This window comes from Microplitis mediator, chromosome 7 (assembly GCF_029852145.1).
Source record: "Microplitis mediator isolate UGA2020A chromosome 7, iyMicMedi2.1, whole genome shotgun sequence".
Lineage (NCBI taxonomy): Eukaryota > Metazoa > Arthropoda > Insecta > Hymenoptera > Braconidae > Microplitis > Microplitis mediator.
The window spans coordinates 680655-700615 of NC_079975.1; the positions used below are offsets into that span (position 1 = coordinate 680655).

Genomic DNA, 19961 nt, shown 5'->3' on the forward strand with positions numbered 1-19961 from the left:
ATCCCCTTTTTGCCCTTACTTGTTTTTCTCCGCCCCACGTGCCTACTCCGCGTCTTCTTATTCTTGCTTTCTTACCTCATTTTATATCTCGATATTCCGCAAAAAACTCCACATTAATGAACAGCAACAGCAAAAAACAAAGTTTAGCTTTATTTTAATTGGCAATAAATAAAAAAAAAAAAAACGCCTTTTTGTTGCTGTTGTTAAATCCGATTAAGACGTTTTTGGATCAATTACATGCACTTTGTGATATTTATTTATTTATTTATTTATTCGTATGTCAAATAATGAATATTCCTTACCGTTGGTTACTTTCTTTATGTATTATGGCGTCTGTGTAATATTATTATGTGTATATAGAGACACAGTAGCGTTGCCTAACTCATGCATAGAGTCATGACAGGCTTGAACGATTACTTATTGCCTGTTGGTGTGTAACCAGTCGCAATAACAAACTGACGCGTTAAGCCACCGGCCACTACATTTTATTTGTTGCTCGCCTGTACGGACGACAACCTGTGTATGCACATTAACCATTATTGCACGCACGCGTACACTTTTATTTCATATTTATTCATTATTTTTCTTGTAATCACTTAAGGGATTAAACAACTAATTTATTATTCATAAGTTATCGATTTAATTTATTATGACACTGAACGCACTTTAAGTAGTTTAAGTACGTGGGGTGAAGTGGATATATGAGAAAAACAATTTTATCATATAAATTTAATCGAAATAAAAATAGTTTTTTTCTATCAAAAATTTACACAGTAAAAAATATTGTGTTAAAATCAACACAATCTGTGTGTTAGAAACGGTCCACACAATATTTGTGTTATTTTTCAATACAGACTATTTGTGTTGAATTTCAACACAAAATTTGTGTTAAAATTTCAACACAAAATTCGAGTAATATAAGAAGTAACTTCAAGACTTTTTAAATGTTAAGGGCATTCTCAGACAGTGCCCCCCACTTTTTAAAAATATGCAATGACTTTCAATTGTCATAACCGTATTAAAATTTTATTAATCAATGAAAAAAAAAATTTTAATTTTAATTGAAAAAAGGACAACGTAGTCGTAATTTCGTTGCGATATAGAATTTATAAAAAATTACTTACAATTGATATCAATTGGGAGTTAAACGAAAATTGTTGAATAAATTTTAGCCGCCAAAATTTAAAAATTCGAATTATAAAATTGACATGACGATTTTACGGAAATTTATTTAACGAATTTTGTTTAACTCCTAATTGATATCAAGTGTAAATAATTTTTTCTAAATTCTATATCGCAACGAAATTACGACTACGTTGTCCTTTTTTCAATTAATGCTTTAATTTTTTTTTAATTAATTGATAAAAATTTGATACGCTTACAACAGTTGAAAGTCATTCAAAATTTTTAAAAAGTGGGGGGCACTATCTGAGAATGGCCTTAATGATGACACAAAAAGAATGTTAACTTTTATATTTGTACCATGGATCATTTTTAGGTTATCTAAAGTGTTAACAATTATTATTTAACACTGAACTATTTTGTGATAGTAAACATGATCCTGAAGTTAGCAGACAGTTAACAATTTTTGAAGTTTTTTATCAACAAATCAATAATGAAAAAAAAAAATAAAAATATGCGCATGTAGAAAAGTAAAAAAGCTACAGATGCAATTTTTTAAATATTTTTTTTTTTAAACTATACGAATCATGAACTTTGTCAACTTAATTTTTTCATGTCCTATTGGAAATAAATAAAATCAATGTCGCAAAAATAATAACTAACCAAGCAAAACTGATGCTTAATGGCGCTTCCCGCGTGAATAGAAGGAAGACATTTTTTTTAACACAATTCAACTGTCGTTTCAACACTTTTTTTGTGTTGATTTTAAAGTAACACTTAATAAATATTGATAATATCGATTTTTGTACTAGCTAACACTTTTAAAGTGTTGAATAGGAGATCGATTGAAAATTTTAAAGTAACACAAAGAATTGTGTTGATTTGACACAAAATAATCAACACAAAAAATTTAACACGGACCGTTTTTAACACAGATACACAATATTTTTTACTGCTCTCTAAACATGAATCAGTGAAAATAAGTGAATATTGACTGATTCTGAGTGCCAACCGAACCACTTTTTGAAATTAGTGGTTCGGTTTGCACTTGGAATTAGTCAATATTCACTTATTTTCACTAATTCATGTTTAGAGAGTGTGTATTTTTCATACGAACATTTATGCAGAATTTCAAATGATTAAAAAATTCCTTTTGTTATAACTAACCATTTTACCCCACTTGTTTTACATAATAAACCAGAAAACATATTTTCTATAATAAAAAAAAAAAAAAATGAAAAACAAAGTCGTCTATTTAAATAAAAAATAAATAAAACGCCTCGTGCTTATCCAATTAAGCTGAAGATCACTGCATACATAAGAGGACTCAATAAAGAAGTTAAACAAGAAGAATAAATATATAAATAAATAAATAACATCTTATTTGTTTGTTTTTCGCAAAGCCAATGAATAAGTAATTTAGCAATTGATCACTGCACCATCGGAATCATCATCATCGTCATCATCATTATCAGAAAACCGGAAAGAATGTTGCGACCCAACAAGGTCAAACGTCACGATCCGCATAGAGAGCCAGCAATATACAGCACAGCACAGTACAGTACAGTACAGGTATCGGTAACTCGATGATTTTGCAATCCACGCTTCCTGGTGCAATTGATTGATGGTACCCACTCTCCGTCAGCAAATAACTAAACGCGCGGAGCTGTACCATACGCGGCTTACAAATCCTCCGGCATGTTCTCCTTATATATATATATATATATAAGAGCTACAATACACCGTCAATATTTATCTACCGACTATCTATAAAATCAACTTATACACATAAACATATCGACAAACTAGCAGCAGCATCCCGAGATCCCGACATCCTCATATCCGCGTAAACGTGTACAACTTGTTACACTCACAGTGTCCGTGCTCGCAAACACATAAACTCTGTAGCTTACGTCCCGTGTGCTGTAGCATCTAGAGCCAGACATACACACAGACACCGGCCACGAGAATCGGCTATTGGCCATAAGATCCAAGGTCTTTGTTTGTTACTGCTTCACTAACAGAAAATCTACAGCAACCTAACTTACATTAGGTGTACATTAAATTTCGCCCACGGTAGTAATGCTTCCAGAATGTCTGCTGCTTCTACGGCTGCTGCTGGTGATGCTGATGCTGCTGTTTGAGCTTTTCACGGCTGATTTATATGCCAACTAAGTGATTCCACGCGTAGAGAAACACCAGAACCTTAGGCCATTTACTTTAAACTTAACTCTTACCTTCTACAGCCGTCTTGTGTCTCTTTTCTTCACTTGGCTTGTGTAGTTCTGAAGGATTTAGGATTAACTCGCGGCCATAAATTCCCCACGCATAACAAATCGCCGTTACTTAATCGTCTAACATTTATGTTACTTTTTTATAATTAGTAGATTAATTGGTAGAGGGAATAAGTTGATAGGCGAAATTACAATAGGAAAAATCATTTATTATTATTATTTTTTTTTTAATGTTTCGCTTACTGGCCTCTCAGATCACCTGCTATTTACATCAATGTAAACAGTTTTATTTACATTTTTATATAAAACAAATATATGTATAATTGTTTAAGTATATATTTATATTTAGTTTTAAATTTGCTTTTGTCGGCCAAATAAAAGTATTTTAAATAATTGCCCGAGTCGAAATTTAGAGCCCATTTAGAGCCTTTTAAAGTCGGACCTATTTCGGACTTGGAGGCTCTAAATAGAGTCTGTTTCTATGTTAAATTAGGCCCGATTTTGGTCCCTGAGGTGCTACAAATTTCCGTTTTCGGCACTTGCGTGCTCAATCTAGGACCTGATGAAAATTAAAATTAGGTCCGATTTAGGGCCTATTATTATTACGGGACTAATATTGTCGGATTTGAAGGCTCAAAATCGGACCTCTCAGTGAATGTTAGGACCTCCGGGTTCAAAGTCGGAGCTACAGGACTACAGGGCTCTAAATCGGATCTATTTAGGGCTATAGGGACCTATATAGGCTCTAAATTTCGACATGGGTGTTTATTGATAATTTTAAAATTTACTTTAAGCTTTTGGTAACTATATAATTCTGATTTTGACATTACAAATGTTCTTAATTGTTTATTTTGGAATCATTACTTTTACGTATCAAAATTACATGACAACTTGAAAATCTTGATTTGAATAATTCCAAAATAAAACGAAAAGAACTTTACCAAAACCAGGAAAGAGCGTAACTACATATTTACCAAAATAATTTGTTGTCAATTTAAAAAACCCTCGGTGCATATAAATGCAGTATAGAAAATAATCTAAAAAAAATTTTACTTTACTCTAAATCTTAATTCTATAATTTTTTTTTTTCCTTTACTATTACGTACATTTTTAAAATAATTAATTAATTTATATATTAAGTCACCATACTGGCCGTGAATATACTCAACATGATCGGACTTCTCATAAATGAAAAAAAAATCCATATCCATTATAAGAATGATAGTAATAATATACTTATAATAATAATAATAATAATAATAATAAAATAATAATAATAATAATAATAATAATTAAAATAATAATAAAAATCTGCTAACTATTACAATAAATTAATTGGCTGCATAAAAATATATATATTTACACATTGAACACAGTTATTCATGAGCCACGACCTGCAGTGTGTAGGGTCCAGCCTCACTCGTTGTCTCACGAAATATTCAAGAATAAAAGAAAAAAAAAAAAAAAAAAAATTATTAATTTAAATTTACCAAAAAATAATTGAAATTACATCGAAAGAGTTACTTCTGGCCTCTTGACAGTGAGCGTGAGGTCAAGAGGTTTGCTCTTAGTGCTCGGTTCCTCGCCGGAATTATCACTAATTTCAGGTCGTGCTTCGTTTTCCGTGTGTTCAACTACAGGGGATTGTTCGGGTCTGGGTGAACTTTTGGTGCTTTTGATACTGAGGTCTATCGGCTCGTCTTGTTCGACAGCGAGGCCACCAGGGCTAGGGCTGACAAGGAGCAAGTCACCTCCACGAGGAGAGTGTTGAGAAGCTGCGGGGGTGACTAAACCTGGCGGATAGACTAGGGCCAGTTGATTGTGTGGGTACGCGGTTGTGGCAGCAGTAAGTGCCAGAGAGGCGGTCATTTTAATGGTCGTAGGATCGGTCTTGATGTAGTCGTAGCAAGTGGACTCACTGCAGGACTCCACACCGTCTGTTGATGAAGCTCCGCTGTCACTGGGAGTGTCAGCGGTCCGTTTAAAACCCGGAAGATACGGCCGAAAAACTCCTGGAGGGCTGGCTGCCATCTCTTTGGACCCATAGCTTGCAGCGGGTGAGTATACTGAGCACGGAGAGACTGCGGGGTTTCTGTAGTTGTAGGACGTAGGTGGGGTTGTATCACGTGGTGGTGTTCCAGGGTCCTGGTGTTGCTGCTGGTTAGCCAGTCGCTCGTGTTCCCGTTGCCAGGCTAGCGTTCTGAGTCGATGTTGCAGCGCCAGGTCATCTGGATGCGGCGACTTATTGCTGCGCTCAAGCTCTTTGTTGATCATCGCGAGGTGCATGATATGCCTCTGTACGTTCATGTCTTCTTCGCTGGGCGACGCCATCTCCTTTTCCTTGAAATTTCCTTCCGCGGAGGGGATCTGGGATGACATGAAGCTCTGCATATATCCGGGCCCAAATGGTGGCGCTGCTCCGTTGTTATGGGCCTGGTCCTGCAGGAGGCAGTGGATTTTGAACCAATTGGAGCGACGTCCGTACCGGGATCCAGATTTCGACATTCCGACCATCAGACACTTGCGCAAACGACATGCTTTGCAAGCCGTACGATTTTTCTTGTTTATCACGCAGACTCCGTTGTTCTTGCACTCTGATATACTGCTCAGATTGTTGTAAGTACGCCCGAAGAATGACTGTAACAAAAAAAAATTGACTATTAATTTTTTGAATAAATCTTGTGTCAGAAAATAAAATCTATGACTTGTTAATTTGAGACTTTAGTTTTTAAGTTTAAACTGTGATTGATACTGCTGGTATATTATATAAGCGCAGCTTTGGATTAAACGTCAAGCTAAAATGTTACGCGCGTCATAAGAATTAGCGTGATGCGCTTCAGACACCAGCGAGCAGAGAGAGAGAGGGAGAGAGAGAATTGACCGAGGGGTTTTACTTGGCGTATATATTGTATATTGTGCGGCGTGGTCGATCGTAAAACGTTAAACGCTTGTCGGCCGACGATAAAACCCAGTCAAAGGGGATATACGAGAATCGCGAGCAGGCCATGTGATGCCAGAGGATGCATATAAACTCAGCTGAAAGGATATTTATAAAAATGAGGCTGCTCATCGGGGACTAATTTATGATCAGCAATCCGAGTCTTTGTAAAAAGCCGTCGTTTTAAAATAATAATTAGAGTTATTTTGAAAAAATTTAAATCGAATTTGTATGGAAGAGGTCGATTGCAAGGTAAATTCTTTAAAAGTAAGTGATAAATCGATTAAAATACAAGCAGCGAGGTATTTAATCCGGATTACGCGGATGGCAGTAATCGTTTACAACGGGATTCGCGCTTTATGTAATAGTTGTCCTAGCAGGGTTTGGTATATATATATACATATATATATATACATTCAAGTCACCTGCACTCTGTACTGCGGGTATTTCGCGAGTTTTTTATTATTATTTCCAGTAGAACACGTTGCTGCTGCGGGTTCTCTAAACGGAGCGGTGCTGCACGCCATTTAGGGGTCGCGTGCGACAAATCCGTCGCACGCGGACAGCCGCCGATACTAGGGTACGTTAGCGACAACTAAACTGCAACAGCTCGTTCGGATTATCTCAAATCAGCTGGCACGCCCGGAATCCCGAAGCGATTTGTTGCTGCAAGGCTATTAAATTCTACGGGAAAAACTTTGTCCTCGGCTTGTGCGCGATCAAATGTATATACATATATACACAATATAAATATATATACACAAGCACCAAGTAAGCGAGACTAATCTGCGCTTGCCGAGTAGAAAAATGTTTTTCTTTCTCTCGGATACTTTTATTCTGCTTGGGAATCCGGAAGACGAGATACATACGTTATATACGTTCTCTTATATTTATATATATACGTGTCTGTAAATAAGGGGTTTAGATTGTTGGGTATAGTTAGACTTATTGGTGACTGAGGTAAAATGGGGGACGAAAAAAATTTATAAATTAGCATTGAATTACGTGAATTGTTAAAACTCTCCCACTCCAATACTTAAAGCTCCATTTCACATTTATTCGCCGTCTTCATCACTTTAATATAACAACTAAGCACACTACCGAGTGGTTATGAGTGTGTGTGAGTGTGTGTGAGTGTGAGTGTGAGTGCTCTCCGTCTACTCGTATCAACAATCTATATTAAGGACGTGGGAATGTGAAATGGCCTGTTGTCCAGACGATTGCGCTGCGAGCCAGTTGCCGTCTTCGTCCAGCTCAGCTCGTGCACTCTGAGGCCCGGTGTGGTCTGGAGGCTCTAGAAGAGCACGGACTCGCATCTCGAGCCCGCAGATTGCTCGGCACGGGTGAGAGGGTTTCGTGTGTCGCGCGTCCTGGTTTGACCTCAAGGCAGACCGACATATACATTCTGCACATGGACACTCAAGCACGACGCGACCGCTGGACCACGTCGAGGTTCCCATAGTCACCTGCTCGAGTGATCTCAGTCCGTCCTGCTCCTGATGCTGCAGACGTGAGGGCACTACTTCCGGACCCACCTGCTCAGAGGGACTTTATTCCATTGTTTTTTACTGGCTGACTAAAAAATATTTATCGATCGAGTGTGACAGCTTGTCATTGATAGATTCGATAAAAATAAGACAGAATAAATCTCGTTGTTGAAACTTTTCACTCCATTAATCATCCCAGCATAAAAATCACGATGATGATGATGATGGTGATGAGTCACCGTTCGATCTCCTTCTACGAAATCGAGATCGTTTCCTTCCTCGATGACATTCCACGCAACATGACTCGGCACACAAATGACCCATATATTACATATTTTATGGCTCAAATTCCATCACCGGGTACTTTTCACGTAAAGCGAATTAATTAACTAAAAAGCCTCATTAGCGTGAATCACCGTGACGCATAAAATATAAAATCAAGATCATTTCCTCTACACTCGAGATTCTTCGCTCGATTTCTAACAAATTAACCGTCACAACTTTCCTGCTTGTGTGACTAATCTTTTAAATATTTTCGACTATTAGTAATTCGAATATTTATTTTCTCTCATAACCGCAACGATACGCCATTATTTTATAAATTAAATATAAATATTTAAGTTAAAAGTATAAATATGTAGGCAGGTTGACATAAATGCAAAGGAGTCTATTGAAAATGCGAATTTTAAAATAAAATGCTCGGTAACTTTGTGAAAGGGACATGCCGATTGAGTAGCACACATACACACACACACACACTTGGACTCTGACTGACTTACTCACACAGAGTTGCATTTTCCGTGGACTTGAGAGATCACAACTCAGCGATCTCAACTGCCGGACTGGACTCGAGAATATACAGAAAAGTAAAGAGAGTTTCCGTCTAAGTCGTTTTATGGCAAGACACTGCAGCAGGATCGTAAGTCACTATTTTTTTTCCACTACTTTATTTTCCACAACATCTTTTTTTTCCATTTTTTATTTTCTTTATATCCTTGACTACCGATACGGTAGGATAGAATTTGTCTCAAACGATTTGCTTGGATCAGTTTCTCCAGATCGTCCATAAAATTAAATATAAATAAAAATAAAAATAAAAATGAAAAATTTATTTATTCAAACAAACGAAATAATAAATATTTAGATAAGTGTATGAATAGACGTATAAATGGATTCGCAAATGTACAATCGGATGTAGGGAAACCCAAGGATACCTCGCGGACTAATCCATAAATACACAAACGCGAGGTTGGACATACGAGTATGTAAATAAACGTACGGTTGAGTTAAATAAGTAAAAATAATATAATGGTTAATAGTTCACTAGTTAGTGCACGAGAGATTGACAATGCGAGATGGATTCACATATAAGAGCTTTAATAAAACACTTGCTGTTGCCGTTTGTCGAGCTCTCGAGCCGATACTCTACTTGACTCGCCGCGTGTGCGATAGATCCACTCATAAGATAAAGTCACGCCGGCAATGGCAAGAATCTACGGTCAATTATGTGCGTACGCAAAAAATATTTTTCTAGTACGATACAACCGCCGATTAGCTGTTTATTTATTTAATTTTTTTATCATGTGTGTCGTTGTGTTGTTGATGGTGTAGCTGGCGAGTAATTCAGGAGTTTAGCTTCGGCTGCATGGGTCGGCTGACTTTTTATATTTATTCTAGATTGCAGATGGACTTGATGAATGCGTAACGTGATCTCGATTTGTGATTTCGATTGCGTCCTGATGTATGTTGCGCGTTACACAATTATATACAATAGGTACTGAGTATTTGTACGTAATGATTTTATGATATGCGTTTTTTCCTTCTGAATACTAATTTATTTCGGTGGAATCTATAAGTGGTTCAGGGGCACTTAATTGTTCTCAGTGCATTTAAATAATTGAGAAATATATCGGCAGACTTTATTTAACCAGCAGTTAACAAAATTATAAAACGATTCGAATTATTTTTTGGAATTTTCGGAGGAAGTTTCCGGGTCAAAAATAAAACTTGATTCAGGCTCGCTTCGCCTTATTTTCTTTTGAAGTTATCGATTTGCCGACGATTTTTTGATAAGGTCTTGACTTTTTCGACTTAAATTTAATTTTTTTCAACTTTTTGAACTTTTTTCATCTTAGTTTCAACTTATTCGTCTTTACTTTGAGCACAATAGTCATTCACATTACTTTTGACTTGCAAGTCGAAAAAAAGTCATTTATTCGCCTTACTTTCGCCTTAATATATCAAAATTATTTCACCTTAGTTCTGACTTTTTCGACTTATAATTTAAGTCGAATAAGTCTACATCAAGTCAGTTTCGACTTGATTTAGACTTTTTCGCCTTACATTTCAAGTCGAATAAGTCTAAGCAAAAACAATTTCGACTTGATCTTGACTTTTTCGTCTTAAAATTTAAGTCGAATGTCTAAACCAAGTAAATTTGGACTTGATTTCAACTTTTTCGTCTTAAATCGTGACTAAGTAAGCCAGTTAAGTCTAAACCAAGGCGAAAACTTAATATATTTCATAGCTCCGTAAAAAAAGTCGAGTTTGTCTTGTGAAAAACGGCTCCAAATTTCGACTTGGTAAACCAAGTCTAAATCAACTTTTATTTTTGACCCGGGTTGTTAACAATCTTGTCAACTAATTTTAATTGTTAATGAGCTGGAAGTGGGTTTTTAAAATGAGACGACTGATAAAGATTATTTTTTATTATGTTAGCCAAAGATTACTACCAGCTGTTGCGTGTTTAAAAAATAACTTATGACAAAAGTTTTAGTGTGACGATATTAAATTTTCCCGGACAATTTATTGACACGTTTTTATTATTTTATTTTTGTTGTTATTTTGTTGGTCTTGCGAGCTGTTCGCGGCGCCAGGGGGATACTGAGATACCGATCATTTCGCGGAGACAAAATTTATTTCCTCGTAAAGAAGTCGTAAAAGTGGATGTAGCGTTCGAGTGTGTATGATGAGCGTGTAGTTTTGCAGTGTAGTGTTTGGATGTCGCTGTTCGTCGCCCGAGTGGTTTGGCCCACATACGGGGACCCGGGCTCTGGGTTCATCCGTAGGTGGGCTCTTGTATTATGGACTGCTAAGAACACAGCACACAAATATGGATGGGTCTGTGCTTATAAGTCATGCTGATACCTGTGTAATACTGATACCGTACTACATAATACTGCGCTAGGATATTTATATATATGTGTGTGCGCACGTATAAATTCATCCGGAGAAAGAAAATACCAAGATCGTAAATCGTTGGCTTATGGATGCGATTGCGGTTACGGAGCTTTCATTTTTATTTATATTTTTCGTCCACTTGTATTGTGTAGAACAATTTTATGATTTTAGTGGAGACTTTAAAAATTTTTTTTCCCTCAAACTAAAATTTATTGCTGTAGAGTAGAAACAAAAAGTTGTCAATTATCCAGCCGATAATTATTTCTGTCCATATCGAAGAACATGATCCATTTAATTCTATCCAAAGTTGCACATCAAAAATTTAATAGCAAAGAAGAAATATGCGGTTTAGTTAGAGCCGAGTTGTGGAACTGCGGCTCGGACTTCCAAGTAACAATCCTGCTGTCCGTGAGTGCATTGAGACGACTTGGAGCGTAAGCACCTGCTGGAATCCGAATTGCAGGTAATTAACCGTATAATCACCGTGTGCTCGCATCAAGTATTTTTATTTATCTCTCTCTCTCTTTCTTTCTCGCTAGTCCACACGCACACATAAATACCCAGCTCACAAGTAAACAGCAGCGAGTGAGCAGTACGCGCACGTGCGCAATATTTACTCACACAATTTATATTATTTATACATCTGAAGCTTTACGATCAAGCTAATCGTACATTATGATTGGGTTTAATCTAACTTTATCGTCTTCATTATTATCGCAATTTATCATGCTAATTATTACCATCAACATCCGGAAATTAAATTACCTTTAATGTACTTTACTAAGTAATGTCTAAGTGTCTTTAGTGATTACCGGAAGTCGACGCTCTTCAGTTTAAAATACCAGTACACGCACATGTATATATGCATACATATGTAGATAAATGAAACGATATATATAATGCAAAGTGATTTTTCACAAAACCAAAACGGGATTTCTCGTCGTCACACTCCTCATTAAATATCTCTTTGTTCCCGATGATCTAGAAGCACATAAAGAGGAGACACGCGTACACTAAATAGGTACCATCGACCTCCAACCAAACTGCTCATTTTTATAATAATGACCGTGAGTCATATTTTCGGCCGTCTTTTGGGATTTCCATCTTGCATAAATTTTTTTTCAATTCAATTCATTTATTGTTATTGTTTATTGTTATTGTTATTGTTATTGTTATTATTGTATTTGGGACATTGTTGGAGGTTGACAATGAGCTGAACTCATTTGCATCGAACAAAGCGTCGACCTGAATTGCCGGAAAGCTGATGACCCTTAACGAGAAACAAATTTAAGAGCACCGTTTTTATTATGTGAAGTGTATGATGGGCAGTCTCGGGAGCTGCATATATGGATCGAGGATATTCGCTGTGAGAAAAATCACCGTTAATATTCATGCATTTTTTTTTTACCTTCGTGCATGTTTCTCTGGAATTTTTTGTTTTACTTCAGAACTAATTTTCGTGGGATAATAAGAATGGGAGTTTATTTCGGGGATCAAGAGGTTAAAATATCAGGATTTTTTTTTTAAGGAATTTGGTAGTGCATCATCTGAAGAATGTTTTAAATTACCTATCGCTTTTTTTCATTTAAAAATTTTTTTACTCAATTTAAGCGAGCAGCTCTACCTGTTTTACTCCATAAAAAATATTCCATGTTTTTTTAAATTTTATATACACATTTGCTACCGAAAGAAAAAATTTATTTCAACTATTTACAAAAATTAATTTTTTCACTACAAATTATAATTTTTACTTTTTTTTTCGCCTATTTATAGATTCCCAGATATAATTCAAAAAAAGCCGCATAATGACCAAAAAAAATTTTCGATGGATTAAATATCAAAAATAAAAAAAATTAACTAATGGCCCGAAGAATGTTTTCTTAAAAAAAAAAAATAATAAAAGTAGTTATAAAGATGGATGGGTAAAAAAATTAAAATTACCCATATTACCGAGCGATAAAAATATTTTAATATACTTTCTCGCGATGTATAAATCTGTCAGGGGTATATAAATAAAAACAAACAATAAAAAGGCTAATAATAACCCGAGAAGACATTTAAATACTTTAATAGTAGGAATTTAAGATACTCAAGTTATTTAGAAATTCTTCATAAGGTTCATTAGACCCGTTTAACGGGCTTTTAATTATTCCGCGGCTTTCTTAGTTTCCTCGGCGAGTGCATCATCAGACACCCGAGTAATTATTGTCGTGGCGATTGATGTGCTCACGTGAGCCGTTTTGTTGGCACAGACCTTTTATAAGAAAGCTTTCGGGTTATGATGGGCAGCGGGTCTGCTATCGTCTATCGTTTATCGTCTATCGTCTGCCGTCTACTGCACCGTCTAATGTCTAACCCGCGGATTACGAGCTCAAGCTTGTGCACAAGAGATATGAACCATTTCCCGGCGGTTATTTAGTTACACTCGACATCAGACTGCAAGGTGAAAGGATTCGTGAAAGTGTATAGCATAACAAAGTATATATTTTATACATATACGTGCATAGGGAGTGAGAACATTTTTTATTTTTTTTTTTCGCTAAAATATAAATTTATACTGCATATATATTCTTTTGTATCTGCGGTTATAAACGCTAAGGATCATTTTATAAATTATTTTAAATATCCAACAGAACGTCAACTAACTCAGTAACTGGTAACTGGTAACTAGTAACTGTAGATTGTACTGTCGATAATTATTGTTTGTTATAAAATATTATTCAGAGTCATCAGACTTTCATTTTGTCTCGAGACTTTTATGATTTTAATTTTATTATATATTTTATATTATTGTGTTGTGATTATTATTATTGTTGTTATTATAAGACTGTGAGAATAGTTTGATTTGAATGAGAGACAAATAAAAAAGAGACGAGAAGAGATAATCGATTCGGTGCGCTCGATTCCCCGCGACCACTTACGGATTCGAAACGGGCGCTAGTTTTTTCCACGCTTTTCGCACCTTATGCTCTCTTATTCCTTCGTTATTCCAACGTGTTGATTAGTATCGGCTTATTAACCTTTTTTTGCGCTCCACGCTAATTGATTGACATTTTTTTTTTAATTACTTTGAATTTTAAATTTCATTTCGCTAATTAACGAATTTTACTATTTTATTTTTACCCAATAATGGGCTCTAATTAATTAATTAATTATAATTTAATGATAAATTGAAAAAATTTCTTACCTTGCAACCCTCGCAAGTAAATGCACCGAAATGGAAGCCCGCTGCCGGTTCGCCACAAACTTTGCACTGTTGATTCATCTGCAAGATAAACAAGAAAATTAACAACATTATTCACGAGATTATTAAACAGTAGCTGTGAAGAAAAAAAATTTCAAGGTCAAGCGTGAAATAAAAAGTAATAAAATTCCCTCTGAAAGGAACAATCAAAAGCCAAAAAAATTTGGGGTAAAAAAAAGCGGCTCCATAAAAATGCGGGGGAGGATAACCGGTTTGCTCCAAAATTAAACATCCGAGTATAGACGAGCAGTTAAAATTTTTCCTTTATCGACGGTTAGTGCGCATTATTTCGTGTTTATGCTTTTGGGCCCAGTGTCTGTTAGCGCGTACATACATGTATAAATATGAGTATTATTTTAGGCGGTAGAATTTAGAGAAACCATTAGGAAGCTTCGTTAGAACGAACGGAAACTCGTTCTCGGACTCTGTGTCCATAAATCAGCGCTATCTACCCGCCCGGTGCCATCTGCCGGACGGAGTTCCCGCTCTCGATGCCTTTTTTTCTCATTCTCAATGCTCGCCCCCCTCGCCCAAAACCCGGCCATACACTGCCACATAACTTGCATGCTCATATATATACACATATACTTTACAACTCCGGACCCATTTATTTTTAAAAACTAAACGGGAATAAAATTAGGCCACGATCTGATAAACACCCGCGGTCATTTTTACGACCGACTCGTTGTCTTTTTTCAACTTTTCTCACTATTTTATTGCCGGGGGCTAGCTTCTTTTCGTGTTTACTTTATCTAGGCTCTTTGCTCCCGATATAAATTTAAAGTTCACCGACACGTGGAATTTTGAATTGTGGAAACATTGAAAAACAATTAGGGCCAAAAAATTTGAGGATTCAAATCTTTAAATAATACAATGGCTTGGGACCAAAATAATTAGCCACAATTTTATTAAAAGGGGCAAGATGAGCCGCCGAGATAAAAAAAAATAACGGTTGATTATTTATATTTATTATTTCAAAAACGTATCAATTAATTCACAAGCCACGTTTACATCTCAATTTATATATTAAAGAATATCTCACATACCCCCGGGCGGTAACGTGTTTAGATATTTGATTAAAAAAAAATTATAATTTCTACCTCGGTTTGTTTATTTAAAAATAAAAATTTGACCCAAGGCGAAAGGCGGTAGGCCGAAATAAAAGAAGTAGGAAGTTAAAATGTTTTAAACAAGCGAGATTGTGCGTCGAGATATGATGATTGGTTTGGAAGTCGAGTGTCCCATCGAGGGTAAAGGGCGCACTAAAAGCTGCGCGGGTAAAAAACCGAGGGACTTAACAAACCGGCGAGCGAACTGGACGTTAACGAAGAGCACAAGGACAATAACGAGTGGACAAAGAGTCTGTTGTTCGAGCATAGTCTCGGTTTTAACGCAATTATCCAGGAGTCAACGCTTCCTCCGCAGAGAGTTCTAATTACCCAGTGAGCTCTCGTTAAAATACCCGCTCGCTTGTTTATATGTATGTATGGGCAAAAACATCCCTCTTGATAGCTCACCGCGACCATTAAATATTTCATTCCCGAGTTCATTTATCTTTGGACTTTTTTACCCGACCAACTTTCCGCTCCTGGTACTTTTCGGCAGCCCAGATCTCCAATTAGCTCACACGCTATTTGCATTTGTTTATTTATTTATTTTTTTATAATTTTGCACTTTAAGAAAAAACTCCACTTGGAAGTCTCAAATTAACAGGATTTAATTCTTTCAAAATCAAATAAATAAATTTAATTGGTATAATTAATTATACAGAGGGTAACAAAATATATATAAGTGACCTAGTACCCTAGTTATATTTTTTAACGTCAATATTTGCCGACACTTGCACGTTAATGAAGTCAAGTCAAGTAACACGCGTGCCTCAGTCGGCAAACTACAGTATTCATATTATATATCATATGCTATATATATATGTGTATATTTTTGGGGTGAAGAGTATATTCAAACGTCCAAAGTAGACGACAAGACACGGGAAGAAAAATAACACGCATTGGTATTTATTTCATTGTTCGTTCCATCCCATCAGGGATCTAGTTGACTCGGGATTGAAGCCGGCCTTGCGCGGGGACACGGAGTAAGATATATATGTATGTATAAAGATGAGGAGCAGACGAGGGGTGAGTATTTTTTACCCTAGTTTACGCACCATTAAATTCGAGCACGACGTTAATCCCTTTCATGACCTTTATTATTATTATATTTTATATTCTGGTACGTAGGTCGCGTCCCCATTTTGGACCCTGATATCTCAACCCTTTTGACTCTTGTCACTTTTCACTCTCATAAACTAACTTTCTCAATGCCTGATTTTCGTGCTTGTCCTGTTATGACTTTAGTGAACTGAAAACCAAAAAGAGACTACTTGCAAATTTTTTTTTTCAAATCTTTTATAGCTTGGGAACGATGACTAATTGTTTTACAAAGAAACTTTTTTCAAATACTATTTATTTACAAGGATTATTATTTTTTCAAAATTACTACTGTTACAAAAAATTTAAAAAAGTCTACTTCAACCCCAGATTTAAAAATTAAATTTAAAAGTTCCCAGTATTGAAAATTCTAAATTTAGTCCCCAAAAAAAAAAATGATAAATAAAATAAATCTTAGTTGTTTGTACATCTGAATTCGTTTTTAACGATCGTTCTGATGGATGAATCGACATTGTCAAGTGAGATAGCGCTAAAAAAATAAAATAAACGCGTAAAAGGAGAGCGATGAGAAGGGGCAATAAATAAAAAAAGTAGGAGTAGATTTAAAAAGCGCTCCATAGAGCTGAGAGTGTTTGAATATGTCTGAGTGTGAGTGAGAGTCTGCCGGCAAGGGGAAGCAAGAGGGTGATGTTTGAAAAATGATTCTCCTTGGAGAGACACATCCACCGGGGGACGAATATCTTTCGGTTAATATTTTCGCGATCCGAGCAACAATGTGCTCGAGCAGCAACCGGGAGCCGAGTAGACAATTAATAACTTTCTTCTCGAGGATCGTTTATCGCGACAGTTTAGCCTCGTTCCCGGGCCTAAGGGGATCCAATAATAGCTCAGCTCTAACCGAGTCGAGACCGAGACGGCAAATGCAATAAAACGAGAGAACGAAATTACGATAAAGGGAGAAGTGGCCAAGGATTTTTTAAAACCGACATTGTTCGACTTCTCGAGCCGTGACCGATTCAATTTTTAACACGAGCCTCAAAGCCGCATTTGAATTCCGACGACACTTGAGTTGATTTCTTTAAACCCTTTTTACTCTTTTTTTTTTTTTTTTCAATATACATATATATAAATTATTTTTTGTGGGTACTCTAGTCTATGAGTTCTCAGAATATTCTATAGCGTAACATAACGTCTTGGCAATTCGTCTTGCCTCTAAAAAACGTACACGATCGCCAGCTGTTGTTCCTTTGGTTCACAAGATCTTGCCTCGATACTCGATACAATTTAACTCTGACTCATTATATCTTCATTTGTATTACTTCAAATAATAATAATACACTTACAGACCTTATGGCTCATATATTTATAAATATAAGGAAACCAATGTTAATTCAGAATATATTTTAATAACAACAGATTAAGTGAGTTAATTCTTTTATTGCGTAATATTTTATTGTAATTTATGCGATAATATTTTAAACGCTACTTCCATGACCATCATCATCATTATTATTGTAATTATTTTTTTAAAATTGCAGTTCTCACGTTTTGTAACCTTGTTAATTTATTTATGCATTTATTCGCTTCAATTCATATGCATAAAGAACAATTATAAATAGTAATTAAATATTTTATAATTTTATTTGATTCAAATTTTTTTTCAGTGTTTATTGTTGTTACGGTAATTGGTAAAAAAGTAAATTAATTTATCGATAAGGACTTGAAGCAATAGGTGGGGGAAAAAGTAAATATTTCAGTCTAAAAAAAAAAAAAAAAAAAATTCTTGTGAGTATTTGGGTGATGAATTCAAAAATTAAAACGTTTGAGCGGTGAAATTTATTTGGCGAAGGGTTTTTACAAGTGGGTAAGAGGACTAGTTTACAGAGGGTCGACAATAGAGTGACACACCGCAGCCCCAGTAAAATAAGAATTTGCCTGAGATGTTTGTTGAGAGACAAAAAAAGTTAATAAAAGAAGTGCAATGGTAATAATGAGGACTGTAATAATACGAAGAATGGAAGAAGAGAGAAACGAGTGCAATAAATATATTTTGACATGGGAGTGCCTTTGTGAGCTTAAATATGCATAATAATTGTAACGTTTGCTTTTGGAAAGGCACCACCACTCGAGACACTGATCCTTTTTACCTCGACTTATTCTTTGGCTTTTGTTCTCCCGAATTGCCGGTAACAAATATTTTAGCAACACAAACCGACCACCAAACAAACTTACAGAGGGACACACCACTTTAATGTTTTCATTTCGTTGGAGCACGTGTGCCGTTTTGTAAGTTTATTTGTGGTGGGGACGCTTATTTATTGCAAGTCCCAGTCTGCTTTTATTTCATAAACAATTCGATAAATTATTCAACCAAGCGAAATTACTTAGGCTCCAAAAATGCGTCTTCCATACTAATTTGTTTTAAATCGACTAAATTTGAAATCCTAATAATTGGTCATTATTAAGTATCAAGTATATTAATTGTCAAAACTTTGACAATAATTATAAAACTAAAATATCTCAATTATGATAAAAAAGTTTTTGCTCCAAATTTTGATCATTATATTTTTTTTTTGATAATTATTAATTTAGTGTCATTAAAATTCATTGCTTAGCAATGGAATAATTGTTAGGGTTTTTTAGAAATAATTTTTGATAAAATTTGGAGTAAAAAAAAGTAGTGGGCGTTGAAATCTCCCAACAAGCATTGAAATCACTGAGTACATACCTTAGAAAATATTTTTAACTCGAACGACGGAATCCAGCTGACAGTAAGTACAATAATTACTTGAATTCGTAGTGTAATCTCGTTAAATTTGAGAATAAAATCACAAACACATTATCGGTCCTCGCACTGAAAACTTCCAAAGTCCACTAAAATTATGTTAGATTTTTTTCACTGAGTTTATAAAACCAAAATGCAGATACAGAAGACTGTAATCACGTTGATGATAATAAATATATGAAGATAACAATTGAATAAATAATGTTTAATAACGTCCGTGGCTGCACGAGGTAGACGAGGTGCGGCCACGTCGATGGACGGGAGAGGACTAGCGCACTTGGAGCGTTACGACCTGTTCGTCTGGCCGAAGGTGAGGAGACACACTCAGCACAAGAATCTCTCTTACCTGGCTCCGTCAATCTGCTGCTCTCTTGAGTCCGGAGTTGGAAGGGGCAAATGGGCCCGTCTGGATCGCCACGCCCGCGATCCGATCTGCCAATTGCTAACCGGCTGGGATCGGTACCTCAGCCAATCCAGCATCCGATTATCTCGGAGGAGAGCGCTGTTGAACCCTCCCAGCTGTCTAACCGAGATTTCAGAGATTTTCTCGATCGGGGGGTACTGGGGCAGTATTGGAAACTCGAAATTATTTTTGAAATGTTATATTTTATGTCATTTTATCACTCAACTATCATTCAAGTTCTAATTGATCATTCGTAAAAATTCACTAATTTTGAAATTTCAGAAAGATTATTTTCGGAAAGCTTTTCAAAATTTACTTTGTAAAGGCTCTTATATACTTCAGTCGGTCCTCGTTATAAGACTGAATTGCTGTATTTTTCATAAACCAGATATCGCGATAG

General features: G+C 35.8%; 2 protein-coding genes across 2 annotated transcripts in view; both read right to left on the bottom strand.

The window, feature by feature from the left end:
• LOC130670714 (myrosinase 1-like) overlaps window positions 1–452 on the bottom strand; it is an 89527-nt gene extending 89075 nt beyond the window's left edge. The window contains exon 1 of the mRNA XM_057474147.1: window positions 303–452. The gene's annotated coding sequence lies outside the window, so the exon portion shown is untranslated. The remainder of the gene's footprint in view (window positions 1–302) is intronic.
• Window positions 453–3558: 3106 nt separating this feature from the next.
• On the bottom strand, window positions 3559–19492 carry LOC130670715 (zygotic gap protein knirps-like). The gene is made up of 3 exons (XM_057474149.1): window positions 19102–19492; window positions 14149–14226; window positions 3559–5993 (listed from the first exon to the last, which is right to left on the bottom strand). Exons 2-3 carry the CDS (start codon window positions 14224–14226, stop codon window positions 4863–4865), a joined length of 1209 nt encoding a protein of 402 aa, XP_057330132.1. The 5' UTR covers window positions 19102–19492; the 3' UTR covers window positions 3559–4862.
• Between the last annotated feature and the right edge of the window lie 469 nt (window positions 19493–19961).